The 21,834-nt window shown below is 47.7% G+C and overlaps 1 protein-coding gene across 7 annotated transcripts in view; it reads left to right on the top strand.

The window, feature by feature from the left end:
* Positions 1-21,462, top strand: part of COL6A3 (collagen type VI alpha 3 chain) — a 61,059-nt gene extending 39,597 nt beyond the window's left edge. For 4 of the 7 annotated variants that reach the window (XM_032694064.1, XM_032694065.1, XM_032694059.1 and 1 more), the window contains 24 exons: positions 448-501; positions 1,239-1,274; positions 1,799-1,861; positions 2,155-2,217; positions 2,874-2,936; positions 3,406-3,468; positions 3,646-3,696; positions 3,825-3,860; positions 3,957-4,019; positions 4,153-4,215; positions 4,906-4,938; positions 5,041-5,077; positions 5,185-5,196; positions 5,359-5,852; positions 6,511-6,610; positions 7,115-7,813; positions 9,026-9,134; positions 10,054-10,319; positions 11,672-11,932; positions 13,694-13,768; positions 15,913-16,092; positions 16,205-16,252; positions 20,239-20,409; positions 20,586-21,462. In XM_032694064.1, coding sequence (XP_032549955.1) covers positions 448-501; positions 1,239-1,274; positions 1,799-1,861; positions 2,155-2,217; positions 2,874-2,936; positions 3,406-3,468; positions 3,646-3,696; positions 3,825-3,860; positions 3,957-4,019; positions 4,153-4,215; positions 4,906-4,938; positions 5,041-5,077; positions 5,185-5,196; positions 5,359-5,852; positions 6,511-6,610; positions 7,115-7,813; positions 9,026-9,134; positions 10,054-10,319; positions 11,672-11,932; positions 13,694-13,768; positions 15,913-16,092; positions 16,205-16,252; positions 20,239-20,409; positions 20,586-20,626 — 3,081 coding nt within the window. In that variant the 3' untranslated portion in view covers positions 20,627-21,462. The remainder of the gene's footprint in view (positions 1-447; positions 502-1,238; positions 1,275-1,798; positions 1,862-2,154; positions 2,218-2,873; positions 2,937-3,405; positions 3,469-3,645; positions 3,697-3,824; positions 3,861-3,956; positions 4,020-4,152; positions 4,216-4,905; positions 4,939-5,040; positions 5,078-5,184; positions 5,197-5,358; positions 5,853-6,510; positions 6,611-7,114; positions 7,814-9,025; positions 9,135-10,053; positions 10,320-11,671; positions 11,933-13,693; positions 13,769-15,912; positions 16,093-16,204; positions 16,253-20,238; positions 20,410-20,585) is intronic. The other 3 variants (XM_032694060.1, XM_032694062.1, XM_032694061.1) reach the window with 3 other exon arrangements.
* Positions 21,463-21,834: the final 372 nt, after the last annotated feature.

Here is a 21,834-nt window from a genome sequence, read left to right as displayed (position 1 = left end):
TTTTACAATGTCTTTTTTGATATTTTCACTGAAAACAACTTTGCATATGGAAATTAACTTCATATGTTCTTGTAGGTCATATACAGAAAAGGAGAACAGTTTAGATGATACCAAATCTGAACCTCCTGATTCACCTGAAACATTGGGAGAAAAAAACCAAAACACACTCTCCTTGGAAAATTTCAAAAACCACCTGTTTTAAAATCAACTCAGAATAAAAATGCACCTTAAAATGTCAGAAGGCACTTCCCAAAGAATGGGGATGTCAAATTGTGCTGGCTCAGAAACTTGATGGAAAGTCTCTGTGACTTGATAGAAGGATTCTCACCAATGCAGGACTATTAAGTAATGTGTGAGAACATGAAAGGATCCAATTTTTGAGCTGAACATATTTTCCCAGTGCCTGCTCATCTCAGGGCTCTCACCTGAGTTTTGTTTTTCCCTTAGGGAGAGCCAGGACCGCCAGGGCTCAGGGGCCAAGACGGTGGAGTTGGGAGGAAGGTGAGCTGCCAGACCCCCAGTCAGCAGGGGCCAAGCTTAGATTGACAAAAACTTTTTCCCTCCTGCCCTTCCATGTACGTTGTTTCACAACCATCAGGGATGCAACCTCAAAAACCAACAAAGCAAAAAAAAAAACAAAACACCCAAGCTCAAAAAGAAAAAGCCTGGGGGGCTTCCTTGCTCGTTGTAGAGATTTTAAAGGTCTAACCCTGAATTTATTCCCATGCAAATAACTCAGTGCTTGGATCAGTGGAGCTAAAACTGATTTCTGTGTAAGGCCAGGCTGGATGGGGCTTGGAGCAACATGGCAGGGGGGAGTGGAATTAGGGTCTTGAAGGTCCCTTCCGACCCAAACCATTCCATGATCCTGTGATTTGCATCTGCATTTGGCTGCTGGTTTTGAAAAGGCAAAAGCCAAACTGGAGCTGGTGTGACTGGAACATCTGGAGATGCCTTCCCTGCTCCCATCCCAGGGATGCTGACACACTCCCGCATACATGAGAGAGCAACACACCTATGTGGTGGAGTGTTGGGGGATGTGAGGAGGGAGAAAACATGCCAAAGTTTGATTAGAGACAGCTGGCCATCCAGACTTCTCTCTTCCTCTCTCCCCAGTAGTTTAAACAATTCAAATTTAATTTTGGACTCAGAACAGCATAGATACATGGACATAAAAGCAACAGAGAACCGTGTGCTTCCATACTCCAGTAACAAGCCTCATTGTTTCTCCGTTCCAGGGTATGACAGGACGAAGGGGACAGATAGGGGTTAAGGTAAGTGGTGATGGGGATAGCACCTTGGGCTCTTGCCACACCATGGACCAGGCAGCCACAGCACCCAAAGACACGTGCCAAGATGGGCCCTCTCTGCCTGCTCTGTCCCCCAGATTTCCCTGCTCCTCCTGCTCAGGCTCATCTCCATGTATGCTTCGAGCTGGACTGGGTGCAGAACCAGCTGTTCTGGGGCTGCCTGTCCTCTGCAGCATTCCCTGGTCAGATGTTTTGTCTCCATGTGCTGCTGGAGCAGTGTAACAGGGTCAAAGCATAAAGGAGGTTGATACCCATTGATTGTAGGGGGGCAAATTACCCCACCCATGCTGTGCTTATTCTCTGCTATAACTATATTCTGAAAAAAGAGCCAAACCCAGAAAAGAAACAAACAACACCCCCCCCCCCCCAAAAATCTGTTCTTCCCTGCTCCTTGTGCAGTTGTAAATGCCCTGAGATCTCCTTTCCCTTTGCATGATGTTGACCATGTCCCCCCATGCCAACTGCACTTTCCTGTTCTGTACTTCCAGGGCACCGCGGGCGCTCCCGGTCAGGCGGGACCGGCTGGAGAACAAGGCATGCGAGGGCCTCAGGTCAGTGAGTCTGCAGCAGAGCAAATGTCTTACCTCATGGTGCTGCTGTGTTGTTTCATCACAACCACTTATCCAAAGAGTCTCATGAGCGGGGACTGTCAGGGTTTGGGTATTTTTGGGTGTGCTGTGTCCTGGCTGTGCTGCCCAGGGACATCAAGCTTGGTGCATTCACACCACCCAAAGTGTGATGAGTTTATAAACCATCTCTCAGGCGCTGCAGCATTTGCTTTCTTTGGGGTCTTGGTGTGTTTCTGCCTGTGTGTGTTGACAGTGTCTCTTTTCTCTCCGTGCAGGGTCCACCTGGCCAGCTTGGCACACCAGGCATAAGAGGAGAGCAGGGTGTTCCTGGACCCAGGGTAAGCCTGCTGCTGCTTCTCAGACATTGACCCAACTATATCCTTGTTGAACTAACAAGATTCAGCCATTGTGTCTTTCCATTCCCTAGGGCTCCAATTCTGTTCCACTCTCTTATAACCCACTCTTCCAGCATGATTCTCCTCTCAACTTACCCTAAAGATTTCTTGATCAAGAGTTATGGAAGAAAAAAGTTAAAAGCCACCACAGAGGGGTTAGGACTTCAGCGTTTGGCCTGTTATGGTTTGCCATTTTAGTTCAAAAACACCCCTGAGTGACTGGCAGGGCATCTTCTGTGACCTTTCACCCTCTGAAGCCAGAGCATAACCATCTCACATGCTTCCTGGGGGACCCTATGTATTTATTTCTCTCTCCTACTACATGGACATAAAGCCAGACAATCCTGCATTTCCCCATGATTTTTCCCCTCCTGCTTTCCCAGGGGGGTTCTCTAAGGACAATATGCTGCTGACATTTTTATTGAACTGAGCTGGACATCCAGCTCTTCCCAACCATGAATTGGACTTCTGAATTTCCTAAGGTGTTTTGAGAGGCACCAGCCCTACTAGTCAATACATGATTTCTGTGGTCACCTCATTCCCTGGTTTCTGGCACTCAAGTTTTCTTGACAACATGCCTCTCCCCATTTCCATTCCAGGCTGGTGGTGGACCTCCAGGAACCCCAGGAGAGCGTGGCAGGATTGGTCCCCTGGGACAGAAGGTATGTCTTCATGAGCACTTGGCATCAGCAACCAAAACAGCATTGAAAAGCTTCTGGATTTTGCATGAGCTTAAAAAAATACATGAGATGAACCTCTTGGGCTTGTCCAGTGTGGAGTGAAGCAAGGTCAGTACTCTGGTTGCCTCATTAGGCTCCTGTTTCATCAAACAGAGAGGCAAAAGTAATCAAGTAACTGGGCAGATTTTCAGATGATGCCCACATGGGAAGGTTGTTGTGCTGGATCTCTCCAGACCCTCCATATGATTTTATCTTTCCTGAAATCACTAAAGGTCCCACTAAAGAGCAAGAATTTGGCAGAATTGCTGGCTGTGTAGGTCCAGCTGTGCCTCTCTGCCACAAGGACCGCTGCAGACTGGTTTGTGTAAAGAAACCAGTGCTGATGGGGTAGGAAAGGCTCAGAGCTGCCTGGAGTTCCAGCACATGCTTTAACAGATGCTCCTGTTCACAGGGTGAGCCTGGAAACCCGGGACTCAAAGGGCCGAATGGACAGCCAGGCCCACGAGGAGAGATGGTAAGTGTGGCCACGCCCTCACACCTTTGAGGACACTTAAAAAACTTTGAGGGACCTTTAAGAGTTTCTCAAAGGCCTGTGCTTGAGTGGGTTCTTTCTATTGATGCTGTTGGACCTGTGGGGTTTCAGCTATTTATATATGACTTCATATTAACAACTTTGGCTTTCCAATTTTAGGGTGATGACGGACGAGATGGAATTGGTGGCCCAGGTCCTAAAGGCAGAAAGGTAGGTGTATGCTCAGCATGCCCAACTCCTTAACAAAGACAAGGGAGTTGCCAAAGACAAGGTCTCCAGTGCAGATGGAGAAGGCCATTTTGTAAAACATATTCAAATAAACCTTTCTGTTGTTTCAGGGAGAACGTGGCTTTGTAGGCTACCCAGGACCCAAGGTAGGGTGCAGCCCATGAGCTATGCAATCCTTTCCCAAGAAATGTAGCCATGATCCTGCAGATTTAGGGCTATAATTTGTGTTTTTCCCCAACCAGGGTGGACCTGGTGACCGTGGTGTTGCTGGAGGCCCCGGCCCAAAGGGAAACAGAGGCCGCAGAGTAAGTTGGATCATGACACAGCTTTTCCCTTCTGCATGAACACCCTGAATAGATGTACACATCTTTTCCCCAAAGTGCTCCTGGCAATCCTGCAGGCGTTCGCAGGTAGAACTTCTCTTCTTTTTGTCTCTAGGGAGATGCAGGAGAACCTGGGGCACCTGGTCAGAAAGGAGAGATTGGATATCCTGGACCATCGGTAAGTGTTCATGGCATTTCTGATGGAGCCTCTGGCTTCACCCTCGGAGAGAATCCTGACTGAGAAATGTGGTGGTCCCTATTGGTACCAGGCACTGAAAAATAAGCCCATCACCTCCTCCTGCTGATTTCAAGTTGGGCAAATCCCTCTTTATTTGTCTTGGATGTGACTCTAAATTTCTAACTAGCTGTTTATCACTGATGAATATTTACCCATCCTCAAACCGAAGGAAAAATTCAAGAGACACATTCTTACCAGGCACTAGGATTTCCCCATGGCAATATGCCCCTTAAAATTCCTTCTAGGACATTCTCAGCTCCTTATTGTTTATCACCCCACAGAGGATATGGTCCATGACCAAACCTGGCTAGCACAGAGCATCCTAAAAAGGCCAAGGTGACTTGAACTTAGAGCATCATAAATTATAGAAACAAAAAGTCATAAAATGGTCTCGGTTGTAAAGGACCTTAAAGGTCATCTAGTTCAAACCCCCCTTTTGGGTTTGGTCTCAGCCATGTTTACTCCCCACATGGGAAAGCACTTCCCCCTGTGCTGGAAACACAGATGAAAACAGACAGGTTTTCCCTTGGCTTCTGCATAACCTGTGGTTAACTAATTATTCTGACAGTGTTCATGTGGCACCCTGAAAATACACACTGCTCTGAATTTATTTTTTTTATTTTTAAACAGGGGCTTAAGGGCGATAAAGGAGAATCCAGAGATGTAAGTGTGGCATAATTTCTCTCTTGTTTTGAAATACTCCTTGGTTGGCTGTGTGACATATCTCCTTTTCCCCCCTTTCTCCCTCTCTTTTATTTTGTGAAGCACTGTGCGCTTGTGCGGAACATCAAAGACAAATGCCGTGAGTACATCAGTGCTCTGCTAAGTCCCTTTCTCTACCCTTCTTTGCCCATCATGTTACATGACTGGCACTGACCATGCTGCTTTTTCTCTCCATCTCTTCCACAGCTTGCTGCTATGGTAAGTCACATTCAGCCCTTTAAACCCCAGGGTGACCGTGTGCCAGAATTGTTGCCCTTCCCACATGCATGGTATGAATGATTTACCCCTGCTGAGGACGTGGTCCTTGCACCCTGACAGCTGTTTGAGGCTTGATTTGTTCCCAATGCACATTCCTGGCAGGTCCCAAGGAGTGCCCTGTGTTCCCAACCGAGCTTGCCTTTGCTATCGACACCTCCTCGGGCGTGGGCAGGGAAGTTTTTAACAGGATGAAGCAAACTGTGCTCAGAGTCGTCAACAACTTAACCATCGCTGAGAGCAACTGTCCTCGTGGTGCCCGGGTGGCTCTGGTCACCTACAACAACGAGGTCACCACAGAAATCCGCTTTGCTGATGCCAGAAAGAAATCCAGCCTCCTCCAGCAGATCCAAAACTTCCAGGCAACCCTGACCACAAAGCCACGCAGCCTGGAGACTGCCATGTCCTTCGTGGCCAGGAACACCTTCAAGCGTGCCCGAAGTGGCTTCCTCATGAGGAAGGTGGCTGTCTTTTTCAGCAACGGGGACACGAGAGCCTCCCCGCAGCTCAACGACGCCGTGCTGAAGCTCTACGATGCTGGGGTCATACCCGTGTTCCTCACCAGCAGGCAGGATGCAGTTCTCAGCAGAGCTCTGGAGGTTTGGGGTCGTTCACCCTTTCTTTCCTTTTCTGCTCATGACCTCAGTCTGGTTTGCAGGGGAGACTGATGGCATTGGATCCTACAGGCAGTGAGGGGTTGGCTTCCACAGGCCTCTCAAGTGCTTCGGCGCTGAGAAAGCATTGCTGGCCAAACTCATCCAGTGTGTCTATTGGGAGAGAAATCCTAATTCCACAGTCACCACAGCGCGTGCTGTGAAACGCTACTGAGGTTATCATGAGTCATTTGTATTCCACACCATGGCTCCAGGGTGCCAGGTGTGGTATGAAACAGAAGGAAGGAGTCTCCATAGAGAGAAAGGTCTGGCAGAAAAGGCAAAGGGTGGGAAGACTGGAAGTACATTAGCATTGTTGGCAGAGGGAGAGTGGACATGCAGAGATTTAAAGCCACAAAAAAGCCCCAGATGAGCCCACTGAGCACTGGTTCAAGCACTTGATCCTTTTCTTGGAGTTTGTGACTCTAAACTAGTCCCACTAACACACGTCAGGGCCATGAGGCTCCTCCAAATGGGATCCACCAAGGCCACTGTGCTGAGCAGACAATCTCTCGGAGTTGTGCATTGCCTTCACTTACTCCAAGCTGAAAACAGGAGAAGGCAGCATTGCTAACACTGTGTTTCTCTGTTTCCATCTAACCAGATCAACAACACAGCAGTTGGCCACGCCATTGTTCTTCCAGCCAGCGGCAGTCAGCTGAATGAAACTATCCAAAGGCTCTTGACTTGTCACATTTGTCTGGGTAAAGCATCCAATTTCTCCTCTAGACAGTGCTAAATCCTTCTGGTCACACAGCAGTCAGTTGTAAGTGGTGCAGAAGGGAAGCCCAGCTGGGAGTCAGCCCTTTTGTTGATGAAGAAAAGGGATTCATGTTCTTGGGTTGAGCAAAAAACATTGGCATTTTTGAACGAGGCACACTGGGGTTTCTCAACTTTGTGAAGAGAAGCTCCTTTTTAGTCTGGTTCCCACTTTAACAGCCCAAATACTGGTAGCAAAATGCTCTCAAAGATGGCCTTCTGCCATTTATGACAGAGTGCTTCAGAGATCCTCTTGGATGCAGGAGCATGTAAAAGTTCTAAGTGCATAACTAAATGTGTTGTGGTGTGAAATGAATTTGGTATCAAGTAACGGACCAGCGAATGTCCATGGCTTGATAGTATTTCATACGATGCAAGAGATTTTTACAAAGATAAAAGAGGGTGATTTTTAGTTCCTTCAGGTGAAACCTACTATATTTCTTCCTTAGATGTGTGTGACCCCAGTCCAATCTGTGGTGCTGTTACCCAGAGACTTGGATTCAGAGACAGAAGGGCAGCCCCAACAGATGTTGACACTGACATAGCCTTCATCATGGATAGCTCAGAGTCCACCACACCTCTGCAGTTCAGTGAGATGAAGAAGTACATTTCCCATCTTGTAAGTAACCTGGAAATCAGCTCAGAGCCAAAAGTATCCCAGCACCACGCAAGAGTGGCAGTTCTCCAGCAAGCTCCTTACGAACACGAAACCAACTCAAGCTTCCCACCAGTAAAAACTGAGTTCTCCCTAACAGATTATGGATCCAAAGAGAAGATCATTAACTACCTTCACAACCAAATGACCCAGCTGCACGGCACGAGGGCTCTGGGCAGCGCGATTGAACACACAATAGCTCATGTTTTCGAGAGCGCACCAAACCGTCGGGATCTAAGAGTCATAGTTCTGATGATGACAGGCAAAGTGAACAAACAAGAACTTGAGTACCTGCAGAGGGTTGTCACCAATGCAAAATGCAAAGGGTACTTCTTTGTTGTCCTGGGCATCGGCAGGAAGGTGGATGCCAAGAATATCTACAGCCTAGCCAGTGAGCCAAGTGACGTGTTCTTCAAGCTGGTCGACAAACCAGGAGAGCTTCATGAAGAGCCCTTGCTGCGTTTTGGCAGATTGCTGCCATCTTTTATCAGAAGTAAGTCTAACATCCTGCAGCCAAAGTGTTATGGAAGGGGCAGCTCAGAGGGGTTAATCTCACAGGTCTGGTCTACCTGCCTGTTGGCAGCAGGGGGTGGCTCCAGCATGGCCATCTCTAAGGGCAGTGGGGCCCACTGAAATTAGTCTCTTTTTATATCTTCTGTACTGTTTGGTGCATTTGTGGCTGCTCATAGGTTTGCCTAGCTGAGTAGGTCTGGGTTTTGTTCACTTTGGACACCCCATCCCATCCCATCCCATCCCACGTTGGCTCACCAAGTAGAGTTTGTACTTCTGTCTGCTTTGACTTGGTCTCCATGGGCTTACCTGTGGGATCTGACCTCATCCTGCATGGCTTGCCACTCACATCTGCAATATGTCCCATAGGGTCTGGTCCTGCTGAGGCTCTTGGCCCTTTGCAGTCTGCCAGCACTTCCTTGGAGCTCCTTGAACACCCAGCGAATCTTTCTTCCCAGTTTCAGCATAAATAACATGTCTAGCAGGCATTTGTATGGCTCAGGCTGAGATCTGGAGTTGCTGCATGCAGATGGACAGGATTCTTTGCTCAAGGATAAACAATGCTGCTGAGTTTGGGATGTGCAGACTATGCCTTGAAAATTTGCATCTCAGCTTAACTGGTGACCCCAGGCTGGATCTCCAGCAGCCAGGGATCTTAAACACACCCAGCCAGCAAGGACAAGAAATGGACCTTCTCTAGGAAAGCTAGTTTTTCTCTAGGAAAACTAGTTAGCAAAAATTCCTGAAAATTAGACTAGTGGGCTGATAAACCACTGATTCAGGAATGTCTTGCACTAAATAGAAAGCAAACATCTGGAAGTAAATGTTTAGGTTTTCTCAGTTTGCTTTTTCCATTAACTGCTTACAGCGGCCCTGGAAACTTCTAACTCTTGAAAAAACATCATCTGTGTGGCTGGAAGTGCCTTGTTTCAAGAAATCTGTTTACACCTGACAGACTAAGACACATAACCCTCTGGTATCTTGTAGCTATGGCTCTCATGTTTGTAAACTGGAATAACAAATCTCCCAGCCCAGGGTGCTGCAGTAGCCACACCAAACATCAAGAGATATTCCATAGCAAGCAAGAACAGAGAAGTTGGGTTTTTTTTAAATGAATAAGAAATATATGTAATGTATTGCTGGTGGGTAACCACCATCCTCAACACCAGTGTTCAATGTCTCTCTCTGTCTCCAGGTGACTTTGCTTTCTACCTGTCTCCAGAGATAAGGAAACAGTGTGAGTGGCTCCAGAATGACCAGCAAGCCAGGAGCCAGCACCCCGTGCACACCGGGCAAAAAGCAGTGTAAGTACTGGTTTGTCTGCCAGACAATAAGTGTTGCTTTTTGTCTTCCTCTTTATCTCAGAGAGAAGCCTTCACTTCACAGTTCCTGTTTGGAAAAAGAAAGCAAAAGCAACTTCAATATCAACAGTCAGGATTATCTTTTAATTAATATAATTTTAATAATATTTTAATTAATTTTAATAGCTCCCTTAGTGCTCCGTCAAAAGAGCAATAGAGATATCTGACAGAGAGGGGTAGACAAGTGCACACATAATTTTAAATTTCGGTTCAATTTCATATTTATATATGTATAAAAATAGGAAGGACGTATATGCTCCTTTGAATGTCTGGGTCAGGAATTCCAGAAATTACAATTAATTTGGGGGTTTCTACTCAACACATTATTTTCAAAGGCTGGGCTGCCCTGGATTATCTGATATAGAGAATCCATCACAGAATGCATCCTAGTATTTTCTGAAGAGAAGTGAAGGCTTGTGTCACCAAGACTCCCTGCTGGCACAGAGCTGTGCTGGCTTTAGAAGGTTGAGCCCCTTGAAATTAGGCATGTTACAGACCTGTCTACTGAATCACAGAACAGTTTGGGTTGGAAGGAACCTGAAAGCTCATTGAGTTTCAAGCCCCTGCCATGGGCAGGGACACCTTCCACTAGACCAGATTGCTCTGAGCCCTGTCCAAGCTGACCTTGAAACACTTGAAACACTCTTATGTGTGTAAAGTTGGTGCACAGATAGACTTGTGCCCTGAGTGACGAGCAGTGCTCTGCAGCGCTTTTCAATGCTTGGTTGTGGGCAAACCTAAAGCTGGCAAAGACTATTGACCTCGGGTGGGTTCTTGCCAGTGTTTTTTATGTCCTGTCCTCTCTGCTTCCAAAATCCTGCTCACAAAAAGAAAAGCCGTCTCAGCTGCTTTTCTTCGGCAGGTACGTGGCACCCAACGCGACCCTGAGCCGGACCCTCGGTGCCAGCACCACGCTCAGCGCGACCATCAAGCCAGCGGCGAGTGCCCGTGCCAGAACCACCACTGCCAGCACCACGGCCCAGAGCAGAGCCAGCGAGCAGAGCACGGCCAGTGCCATGCTGCCAGCAAACACCACCGCTCCCAGCGCAGCCAGCACCACCACCCACGCCAAGGCCACCGCCCGCGCCAGCGCCAACGCCACGGCCGGCGGCAGGAGGAGACAGGGCGGTACGTGAGCAGCTCTCCCCACGCCAGCACTGCCTCCCCCTCGGCTGTGCCACAGGGGCTGTGCCTGTTCTTCCTCCCTGGGAGGATCACACCTATGGGAAACGTCAGTAAGAGGCCAGATTTTGTGCTCGCAGAAACAAGTTTTTAGGTGCAAATCTGGAGATCTGCACTGGGGGGTTGACTTGTCAACTTGTGTTGAGAATTTTGTACAAAAATGATTGGGGGACAGGCTGACCACAGGCAAAACATAAGAAGAACATCTAAACCTGGGGCAATCCATCCAGCAACAGGGAACTTCTCCTTCTAGTGTGACCCTTTTGCTTTCTATGATTTCCTTGCAGCACTACCCCTTGGCCAAGCTTCGCTATTTATGGTGATTCATACAATGGCATTGTTTGAACTCTGTCAGCTAATGCGAATAATTATTTCATCACTGAATTAGTGTGGAGACCTCTTTGGGAACTCTAAAGCTCTTTCATGTGAGCACAGTTCATGTAAAAGAGACTTCCCATGTATTTTTGCAAGGGGGTACAGGCAGATCTGTAGTAGCTGAGCAAGTAACAAGAACATGTGTCAAAGCACAGGGATGCTTATGCAGTCACTGAAGGCATGCCTCTGCATAAATAATGGATAAAAAGCAATACATAAAAGAAATCAGCTTTTGCAAGGTTAATGCTTTCAATAAGCTTGAGGAGAACAAATATTGCTTGGTGTTTCTTGCTCTGCTGCTGCTTTCCAGCAGCATTTATAAAAGTCTCATTCAATACTCTGCCTGAGCAGGAAAACCTTTCCCTAATAGCTTCTTTGATCTGTGTAAGGTTGTGTTAAGCTTATCATCCCTGGAAATGTTGCATGAGTCTTGGAGCAACCTGACAGAATGGAAGATGTCCCTCTCCAGAAGAGGGGTTGGAACGAGATGGCCTTCAAGATCCCTTCCAACCCAAACTATTCTGTGATTCCAGGTTCAATCTTAGGCAGGCTTGGCTTGAAGGTCTTCAGCAGCTGTGAATCCATTGCACCCTAGAGAAGGATCAGACTGGACACATTTACAGTTGTTGGGAAAGTGCTGGGAATTTCAGGCTGTGTAAATATTGTAAAAAAGAAAAAAAAAAACCAAATTTTGATTTGCTAGATTGCAACAGATGATTAGAAATAAATAAATCATCTAGGCTATGGAAAACAAAGCCCCCCTGCAGTGTACTGGGTTGAGCATCTGAGATAGCAAAGTCCCAGCCTTGGTTTCACAGCCTTGGCTGTCAGTGGACTAGGAAGAAGATCCTGCAGCACTGAGGCACTTTTTCCCCGAGACCTTTCCTCCCTCATTCATTGTTTGTTCTGATTTTGCCTTGCAGCAAAGGCCCACGACCTCCAGATCACGGATGTCACCGAGAGCAGTGCCCGGCTGCGCTGGGCCAGCCCCGAGCCACACCAGGCCAGCACGTTCGACATCACCGTCACCCTGGCACACGACCACTCCCTCGTGCAGAAGCAAAACCTGACTGGCACCGAACACGTGATCCGAGGGCTCAGAAGTGGACAAAAATACATCGTCGTCATTACCGGCTACCAGAAATCCCAGCCCAAAGTAACCTACACAGGGACATTCAGCACCAGTGAGTACCTCTTAAAAACACATTTATTTATTTTATTTTTTTTCCATTAAATGGACACAAAAAAATGGGGATAAAAATAAGTAAGGGACAGGGAATCAGTTGGTAGCAACAACCCCAGCCCTGGCAATGCTCAGTTGTGTCACTGCATCTCTGCAATCCTCCAGACCAGCAGCAGGTTATGAGACGGGGCAAATGTGTTTCTTTGAAAAATGCAAGTTAAACTTCAGTGGGCTTGAATTGACACAGACTGTGGGATAATTAAAGGCAGTCCCAGAGTGTGGTTTGTTTGTACGTGCTGGAGGGTTTGTACAACGGTGCAAAAGGTCCTGGTGGGGGTCCAGCCAGCACTGCTGCAATTAATAAGAGTCAAACTGGTAAATTCAGTCCAGCCCGATTGCAAAATAAGCAAGAAAAGCTGCTTCTCCAATTGCCATTTCCATATGCTCCTGTCTACTTCCCATACTATCAAAAAAAACCCCAAACCAAACCACAAAGAAGAAATTAAATGGAGAGTTTAGTCCTTTGGGGATCTAAGCTCCATGTGTACAGATCTCGTGCGAACCTCAGCAACCTGAGCCCTCTGGCATGGCCAAAAGTTGCTGCTTAAGACACAGCCAGTTTTTTTTAATACAGTTTGGCAGAGAGGTGACTTGGCTTGGTGGTATGAAGTTTGTGCTGGTTGTGCCAGTGCTGTGTCTGGCTTCTTCTGGCACTTCAGATCCAGTTTTACTGCCCACAGAGAGCCTTTCCTTTGGCTTCAGTGGGTTTGGACCAGTCTCTTACCTTCACAAGCAATAAGCATACACACAAAAATGTGGAGAAAAGACATCAATGTGGAGAAGTAACATTTGCAAGTGCTGAATTGGAGCTCCTGATGCCTAGGGAAGCTGCATTTCCCATGGAATAAATTTTGAATGGGAACAAATTGAGCAGGCAGTGGTGACACCACATTAGCCCACAGGCTGTGACCTGGATACTGAATAGCATTGTCCCCTTACCCACACCCATGCTGTCCACTAAAGAAAAGCAAATCCAGCCCTTCCTGTGGCTGCAGCCCCTTGCTACACTCCAGCCCCGTGGCAGATGAGCCACAGGAAGGGTCACGATGCAGTGGGGTGCAGCCATGCAGGGCACGTTGCAGTATGAACCGTGTTCTTCCCATCACAAGGATTTTCTCCCCCTGTGACAACCCTCAGTGTAGTTCCTAGTGGAAAGGGAGGCGTGATGGGAAGAGTGTGGTCCAGGAGAGCCATGGAATGTACGAACAGTCCTCGAGGGAACAAGAGAGGACCCATCACGGATTTGCTCGCCTGGAGGATGCCATTTTTATTCTGTTGTCTCTAAGGCCAGAAGAGCAAAGTTAAACTGGCTACAGAGAGGCCACATGCAGCTCCTGAGCCCCCACCCAGTCAGTGCAGTGGGGTGAGCGGGGACCCTCCCCAGCGGTCACGTGGGGCCCTGAGGATACTCTTTGGGATGACCCCTGAGGATGAGCTGGGTTGTGCAGCAGAGCCGCTGGCCGGGAGGGAAGGGAAGCCCTCCAGGCACAGCTGGGCGGTTGTGGATGACTCATCCCATCAGCTGCCTCCAATAAACATTTCTGAAATGTACGTGTAGGGTAAACAGACCCAGACCTGACTCCTGCAACTCATGTGCATCCCCTGTGCCGGAGCTGGGGCCAGGCAGTTTGTTTGTGGCTGAGCTGAGGGCGCTGCTGCAGATGCCCTTCCCTTTGGCTGACCCCCTGCTCCTTCTCCACAGAGGCCTCAGCGCAGACCAAGGTGTCTCTGGCCAACATGATGCTCAACACTGAGCCACTGGAAGGGCCTGACAGTGGTGAGTATAGTGGGAGTGCTGGGCTGGGGGGCTCTGGCAGGATCCCACTGAGAACCAGTCTTCTCCTTGCCTGCTCCTAAATCCGTCCTGTCTCGAAGTGCTCTCGGGACCAGAGGATCTGTAAGTCCTTTGCTTTGCAGAGCCAACAGATCGTGACCTAGATGACATCCTTGGCCATGTGGGTATGAGCCCTGTAGTGGGGTCTCTGCCCCATGAGGGATCCAGAACACCCTGAAGTTGCTGTGGTCTTCATGGGGAACTCAAACCAGGTCCTGTTCCTATAATAAGGATGGGAGATGAGCCACAACCCAAGTGCTGGCCACTCTTGAGGGACAAATTGTGTCCCATGGCCTCCCTGGCATGTGTAGATGTAGCTGTGGATACAGAACATCACCTGATGCTTGCTCATTCCCTACCTCCCCATGTGGGGCAAAAACCAGGTCTCAGCCTCTTGTTTTAACACACAGCTCCCAGTAAGGGCTTGGCCAGACTGGACAGGGCTTGGAGCAGCCTGGTCTAGTGGAAAGTGTCCCTGCCCATGGCAGGGGGTGGAACTGGGTGATCTTTAAGATCCCTTCCAACCCAAAGTGTTCTATGATTCTATGCCCAACAGCCAGAGATTGCCAGGAGTGACATTTGCATAAATTAGACTAACTGGTAGCCTCCCTCCAGTTTCACCCATCTGCCCATCCCTTGTTGCTCTGCCATGGGTGGTGTATGTAGTAAACTGCTAAATGAGTGAGCTGTCAGCTCCTACTCTGTGGTTGACCCCATTAACCTGTGTTAATAACCCACAATCACTGTAGCTGTTAATTGTCATTTCATCGCTTTGGTTGACGTCAAGCTCATTATATCAGCACTATTACACTCAGTTGTACCATCAATGCCAGGCTGCAATTCTTCCTCCAAGGACCTGGAAGGGCTCTCAACCTTCATCAAGCAGCATATCCAACCATGGAACTGTTGTCCAAAATGCATCCCATGTTTTTCTTTAAACATTTTGCTTGCACTGTGGCTCATTTTCTTCCCGCGGAGATGCTGCTGCTCATTGTGCTCAGCCAAGAGCTGTGAAGCTGCTGTTGAGCTCTGGCTGCTGCTCGTGCTGAGTGGGACGGACATGGACCTCATGCCTGGCTGGTGGCACCACTGGAGGGACCGAGGGCTTGTGCCAAGCAGGGACCATCTCGTTTCTGCCTTCCTGCATGACCCATCATCCCACCCTTCCCATATGTTCCTGCTCCTTTGGTCCCTCTCCCTGGCACCGACATCCCCTCAGAAGCCTTGTCCCCACCCTCGTGGCTTCATTTAACCTGTTGTGTGCCAGCCCTTTGGAAATAAGGTTTGTAGGCTTTTCCTTCTCAAAGCCAGATGGATGTGCTTGCCCTGTGCTTCCACACAAACCTCTCATTCTCAGCTCCTCTTGATTACCCACTTGCATCAAACGCCACTGCCCGAGGATTTATGTATCTGACCATTTGGGGGAAATATTCCCCAAGGATGCTAATATGAAGGGTTTCACCAGGCTGAAGACCTTAAAGAGGGCAGGGAATTTGGGAAGGGTTTAGCCAAGTGTCTGTGCAAGAGGAGAGACCCACATGCAAATCTTCTGACAGACGTTGGAGGAAGCCCCAAATTCTGCCCTCCTTATGTAGGTAAAATAGCATGGATGGACTAGCATTGCTAATAAAAACTCTGGGGTATGGACCTAAATTATCTATACTGGGGCCAGGAAAGCAGCATATGTTTAAATCTGCACTAAGCCTTCAAGTCCACCAGGTGCAGCTTGCTTTCAGAGATAAACACACTTAAAGATTCAAAGTTGCAGCCAAGACAAATAGCTTTGAGAATAGAGGAGGGGGAGTTGTGTGAGGGCTCAATCCTGAGTGCACCAGCAGGGAGTAAGGGGCTCCCACCATGCTGCTCCAATTTGGAGTTTGGATGCATGACAAAATCAAGAGCGAGGAGAGGTAAGCTGGAGGCTGAGGAAGGTTTGCATCCAGCAAGAAAAATCACATGAGAAGGAAATGCCACCAGTCCTGTACTGGGCTTTGTTTTCCTTTTTTTTTTTTATTTTTCAATCTCTTTGCTTTTTCAGCTTTTAACCCTTTCAGAGTCACTTAACCTTTGCACCTTTTGACATGCAGATTGGCCAGACCCTTGCTTGCTGGACTTTGACATGGGCATGCAGTGCAAGGACTATCAGATTGTGTGGTTCTTTGACTACAAACACAAGTTCTGCAGCCAGGGTTGGTATGGTGGCTGCGGAGGTAATGCCAATAGATTTGAGGCCGAAGCTGAGTGCATTAGCAAATGCTTAAAGCCATGTAAGTACCACATGGGGATTAATCCTTCTGTATTTTATCCTGTTGTCAAATGATGTTTGGATTGGAGAGAAAACATGGTTTAAAATCCTAACACATGCTCTTTTTCCTCCAGCAGCAGCTGAGAAAGCCATGCAGCAACATGAGAACAGATTATCGCCAGGTAACACCCAAAAAAACCATTACTAATCACAGACCAAGCAAATCCATTCTCTCACCTTGACCATTTCACAGCATGTCCTAGCCTGTCTGGGCTACCACCAGTAATACAGACTTAGTTTTCACTTGCTCCTTGACAAGACCACGCCCAACCATCCGCTTTGCATGAGCAAGCCACCTTTGCATGTGTGTTGTCACAGCAAGACATGCTTTGTTTGCACAACCTGACTGCAAATCACGGCTCTGTGGCAAAACCACTCGGTAGATTTCGTGCAAAACGTGGGGTTGGTGAACTGGAGCTTGGAACGGGCCCAAACCAGTTTCTGTTTTTATTGTGTGACCAACCAATGCCACCACTCTGCTGAGATGCAGAGAGTTCCAAACATTTCGCTGCCAGTAACCAGAACACTTGATGGGAAGTGACTCCAACAGACTCAGGCCTTGCAGGCAGATGTTTTCATTTTGCACCAAAAGATCAAAATCAAGATTGAGGGAGGAGCACGTGGGAAAATGGCAATGACCTCCTCTCCTCAAGGAGCTTCTAAGGTTAAAGGGTTGTGTGCAAACCTCTTCAGGACTTGGGAAGGGAGTAGAGACTTCCAGTCACCACTGTGGTGGTTGAGCAAGGTTGGGATGGGAACCTGATCCCAGCAAAGCCTCTTTATCATAGCAGCCTCCCCCTCCCAGTGGTGTTTCAGGGCCCTCTGCAAAGATGGGAGGAAAACCAAGGAGGGAAGACAGCTCTGGTACCTAACGGCAGGGCATTAGCCCTTGAGGAGTCATGGCAAATTAAGGACCTCTCCCATCTTTTTGATTTTCTTAGGTTTATTTTAGTCTCCTTAAAAGGAGCTTGGGAATTTTAGGCTTGGTAATTTTTGTCACTGGCAGCCCAAGTCCAGCTGTGGTTGCCCCTAAAGAAATGTGCAGGGAAGTAAGGAAGAGGCCACCATCAGCCATGGAGATGTCTGGGATGGAAAAAGGAGATTTGGAGGTGCTTTGGGGATTCAAATGGGCATCCTGAATCCCTTGGCTGCAGTTTGAGGAGTTTTCAGCCAGAGGAAGCAGCGTACAGCCTGTACAGCAGAAACCCATATTCTTCAACCTAGAGCAGGACTGTGCCCTCACAGAGCAGGGAAGCCCCCCTGGTGTGGTTTTCTCCTGAGGGCCCCGCTTTTACCAGCCCCAGCCCATGGGCCAGCCCCTTCTGATCATTGTCACATGCCTTGATGATGTTTCCAGCAAGTGTTGCTGAGGCTAAAATGGTATTTCATCAACTTGGCACCGTTCTGCCCCAGGCAGATAGTCAAGAAAAGCAGCTGAGGGGCCCTGGAGGGACGCTCGTGTCTCTGCCCGCCACGTTCCACTCACCATTTTATCCTCTTCTCTTTTTCTGAAATCCAGAGCTTGAATCCACCATGGAAAAAGAGACACAGGATTCACGTGCAGCTCAGCTTTAAGATGCTGGGCACTGGGTTGGGCTCTCAGTTCAGCCCATACCAGGCACAACACTGTTCTTTCTCAAACCTAAAGGTTCTTGGGGTACAAAAATATGCACAGACCCACCTTCCATTTGAAACCTTTTAAAAGCTGTGATAACCTTTATTTATTGACTTTATATACATATACATATATTTCATGTGTAGATGTGGCACTTGGTGGTGTAGTGGTGGACTTGGCAATGCTGGGGAATGGTTGGACTCAAGGGCTTTTCCAACCTGAATGGTTCTATGATTCATTTATTATTATTTTCATTTTTTTACCATGTGCCACTGAGGAGCCCAGGCACATTTACTCCGTGGGGTGAATTAAAACCCTGGCTTGCCATGGCTCTCCCCATCTTTTGAACTTGCCAAAGCCAGCCACAGCTTAAAACACATTTTAATTCCTTAGTTCTTGCTCTCCATCAGTTATTTGAAATTTTTGAAGAAGCTTTTTCTTTCATTTCAAACTGAAAAAGGGGAAATTTAGGTTAGATAAATAGAAGAAATAAATTCCTGTGAGGGTGGGGAGGCCCTGGCATAGGTTGCCCAGAGAAGCTGTGGCTGCCCCTGGATCCCTGGAAGTGTCCAAGGCCAGGCTGGATGGGGCTTGGAGCAACCTGGGCTAGTGGAAGGTGTCCCTGCCCATGGCAGGGGGTGGGATTGGATGAGCTTTAAGTTTGCAGCCTAAACCATTCTGGGGTTCACTGTGTTTTGGGCTTGGAGTTTTTGGTAGGTTTCAGTTGAAATGCCCTCCAGGGGTTGAGCCACACCCATGGTGATGTGAAACTGGAGAGTGGCACAAGCCACTCATGGGAATATGACAGCAGACAAACTTAAGTGAATTTTCCACAGCTTTCCTGAAACTAGTTCTGCCTCTAAAGTGGTGGTTGAATTTCCCTGTGCATCTGCTGATTCTGAAGGCTGATTCCACCTTCCAAAGGGATGAAGGGGGGCTGGGGGGAAGTTGAGTTGCCTGGACCCCATTTTACAGAGAAAAACTATATTATACTTCCTGAATGTTTTGGTTACTGGTTGGATTTGATTCCTGTGCAGAGTTTGGGGTAGAGTAATTTCTATGTTCACATCTGCTGGATTTCAGAGTTTTGGAATGTGTGGAAGAAGGGAGATGATCTTAGGGAAAAAAAAAATCTGAATATAAAAAAGGCCAAGAGCCTGCCAAAGGCATGGGGAGGCTTTTGGCTGTAGGAGCCCCAAAAGCAAAGCTGAACTGGAAGGTCATACCTGAGGATGGGGGGGTGCAAGGTCTATGACATTCCGGACATTTCCTGTCCATCCCAGGAGCATCCCAGCCTCGCTGCAGCATTCCTGAGCTCTGAGCAGCTGCCAGCACCAGCTGCAATTTCCTTTAAAGTGAACCTGCTGCCCAGGGTCCACTGCCTGACCTACTTTCCAGCTGGGATTTCAGGGATAATCCTCTGCGCCCTTCTTCCTATTAAAATGTTAGAGGGGTTTTGTACACCTTTGCTTTCAACAGGCACTAAAGAAACCTACTGGTAAATGCATCTATATATATATATATATATATATATGTATATATGAATATATGTATATATTCACCCTCTATCTATATAGTCTTTCCTATATTCTTTCGTGTAGCAGAGACCAGGTAAGATCTTTCAGATCCTTGCAAAATGCTTTTCCTTATTGCTTGGGACAGGTTGAGTTAACTCTGCTTTTGGGGGAAAAAAAAAAAAAAGGAAAGAAGGTAAAGGCTTTTTTTTTTTTCTTAAAAAAGGGTCCTGGTTGCAAACACCCCTCTAGCAAGGAACTCACACTTTGTCTGTTGTGACTCCCCCTCATCCAGGATGGGTATGCCCTGCTGAGCAGAGGTGGCACGAGCTCCTGCTGCACCCCTGTGTGCAAGGGAGGTTTGTGACACGGTAAATTAATGGCTAATATCAGATTTCATTTTATTTTTTAAAAGTTATTTGGAAATTTCATTTTAACACATCCAAGTGCTTTGTTATTTTGTTCCCTGCTCACCCAGCAAGGGATGCAGGAAAACGTGGGCAGTGTGTGGTAGATCCAGGAGCATCTTCACATGGAAGATTTCTCTTTTCAGAGGAAGGCAGGCATTTTAACAGGAAAATGATGGTGCCAATACATTTTCCCTTGCAGCCCAGCCAGTCCTCTCCCAGATCTGAGACCTGCCAATCACTTGCTGCAGATCCAGGGGATTTGCAGGCGACTGCTGCTGTGCAGTGCCCCTCCTTCATCTCATCATCACTCCATGGACACATGGCAGCAACGTGGATGAGGGCTTTGGATCAGGGCTGGTGACTTCCAGGGAAAGACCTTCTCTTTGCAAGGAAAGAGATGGGATTTAGTCACAGGAGACTTGCAGAGTCAATGCCGTGGTTGCCCTGCCTGAGCTTGCATGCCAGCCCTGCTCACAGGCATTCTCTGCCGTGCAAACGCGGCCAGGAGAGGCTGCGCTTCACCCAGGAGTGCTATTGCTGACCACTCTTGCTCCTGCTTTTATCTGCAGCCATGGATATCTGCTGGCTGCAGAAGGACGTGGGGACCTGCAGGGAATTTGTGCTGATGTGGTACCACGACCCCAACACCAGGAGCTGCGCCCGGTTCTGGTACGGCGGCTGCGGCGGCAACGAGAACAGATTTCACACGCAGAAAGAATGTGAAAATTTTTGCATCTCTGGTAAGAAGGGGTCAGCCAAATCCCTGGCATTCCCAGTCCCTTGCGTGGCTGTTGTGGGGTTGCTTGTGACGCCAGACTCCTCAGCAAGCCGTGGCAATAAACTCATTTACCTTCCCCCAGTATCCTGCATGGAATAACCTTATTTATTTCCTCTTTCTCCATCAAACCCCTTTCAGGGAACATCAACTCTGGTGTGATGACGACGATAAAAACATAGAGCCCGGGGCTGGCCAACACATACCTCTGAGACAGCCAGGAGCATCACCATTGCCACCTTGCCCCTATAGAAGCTAAGGGTATAGACGACCTTGCACTGTAATATTTCATGCTTTTAACTTCCAAGCAAACCCTGAAGGAAGGGGTTTGCTGCATGACCTATCAATATGGTGCTAAACTGTTTGTGGACTGAGTGCTACACATGCCAGGGTTATATTGTATAGCTTCAAAATTGCCAAATATTTACCTAATTGCAGACTGTTATTGTCTCTCAACGTGTCTCTAAATTACCCTTTTTATCCTGATTTCGGCAGTTTGCCTGTCTAAGGCACCATAAAAATAAGTAAAAAAAAAAAGAATCATAATAATTTCACTGCAACTTGCTACCTGCTTGCTTTGAACCTTCTCATAACTGAGTGTACCTTTACAGGGGAAGCCTTTGTGTAAGAGAGTGGCTGATTCAGATAAACAAGTGGTTCCATTTTCACTCTTCTTCTTTTATTGTTTTTCTCCTTTTGCTGGATTAGATCTCAAACTAGATCTCTTGTATACATTTGTTACACATGTGGCCAACCGAACTAGCAAGGAAAAGGAAGCAAAGTTTCCGAATGCAAATGCACTGCTGGGACCAAGGCCTCAGTTAACAAATTTTTAAATTGTGGTGTAGGATGCCTCTGGCATTCTTCTGATGTTGTATGTTTTATAAAATACGAAGCAAAGCAATCTGGGGAGGGGGGAGTGTTGGGTGGGAGAGGGATTTTATTTTTATTGTGGGTTCTGTGTCAGGAAGTCTATACAAAGAACTTTTAAATAAAGTCTAATGGAGGTTTTGAGAAACTCATGGGTTTGTCTTTGTTAAAGCCACAGTGGGTATCAGTGGAGTAATTTTCCAGGGTTTGGAAAGCAGTTATTTGCTGGGAAATCCCCCTGTCCCTTAAAGGCAAGATGGATGTAGTATGGATATTCAGGGGAGCATCACTGAGATGCTACTGGTAACCTGGAGTTTTCCAGCTTGGAAAAAGGTGGAAACTGAGATGCCTTGGTTGTGAAATCTCCATCCTGGAAGAATTTAAACTCAGCTGGACATGGCATGGAGCAACTTGGCCTCAGCTGGCTTTGAGCAGGGTGTTGGACTTGGATGTCCCTTCAACCTCTGTGACTCAGTGACCCCATAAGTATTTTCATCTGTCTCCTTTGCTGTCCACAGCC

This window comes from Chiroxiphia lanceolata, chromosome 7 (assembly GCF_009829145.1).
Source record: "Chiroxiphia lanceolata isolate bChiLan1 chromosome 7, bChiLan1.pri, whole genome shotgun sequence".
In the NCBI taxonomy this organism is placed as follows: domain Eukaryota; kingdom Metazoa; phylum Chordata; class Aves; order Passeriformes; family Pipridae; genus Chiroxiphia; species Chiroxiphia lanceolata.
The sequence above is the reverse complement of the archived record's forward strand: the minus strand, read 5'-3'. Positions and strand labels throughout refer to the sequence as shown.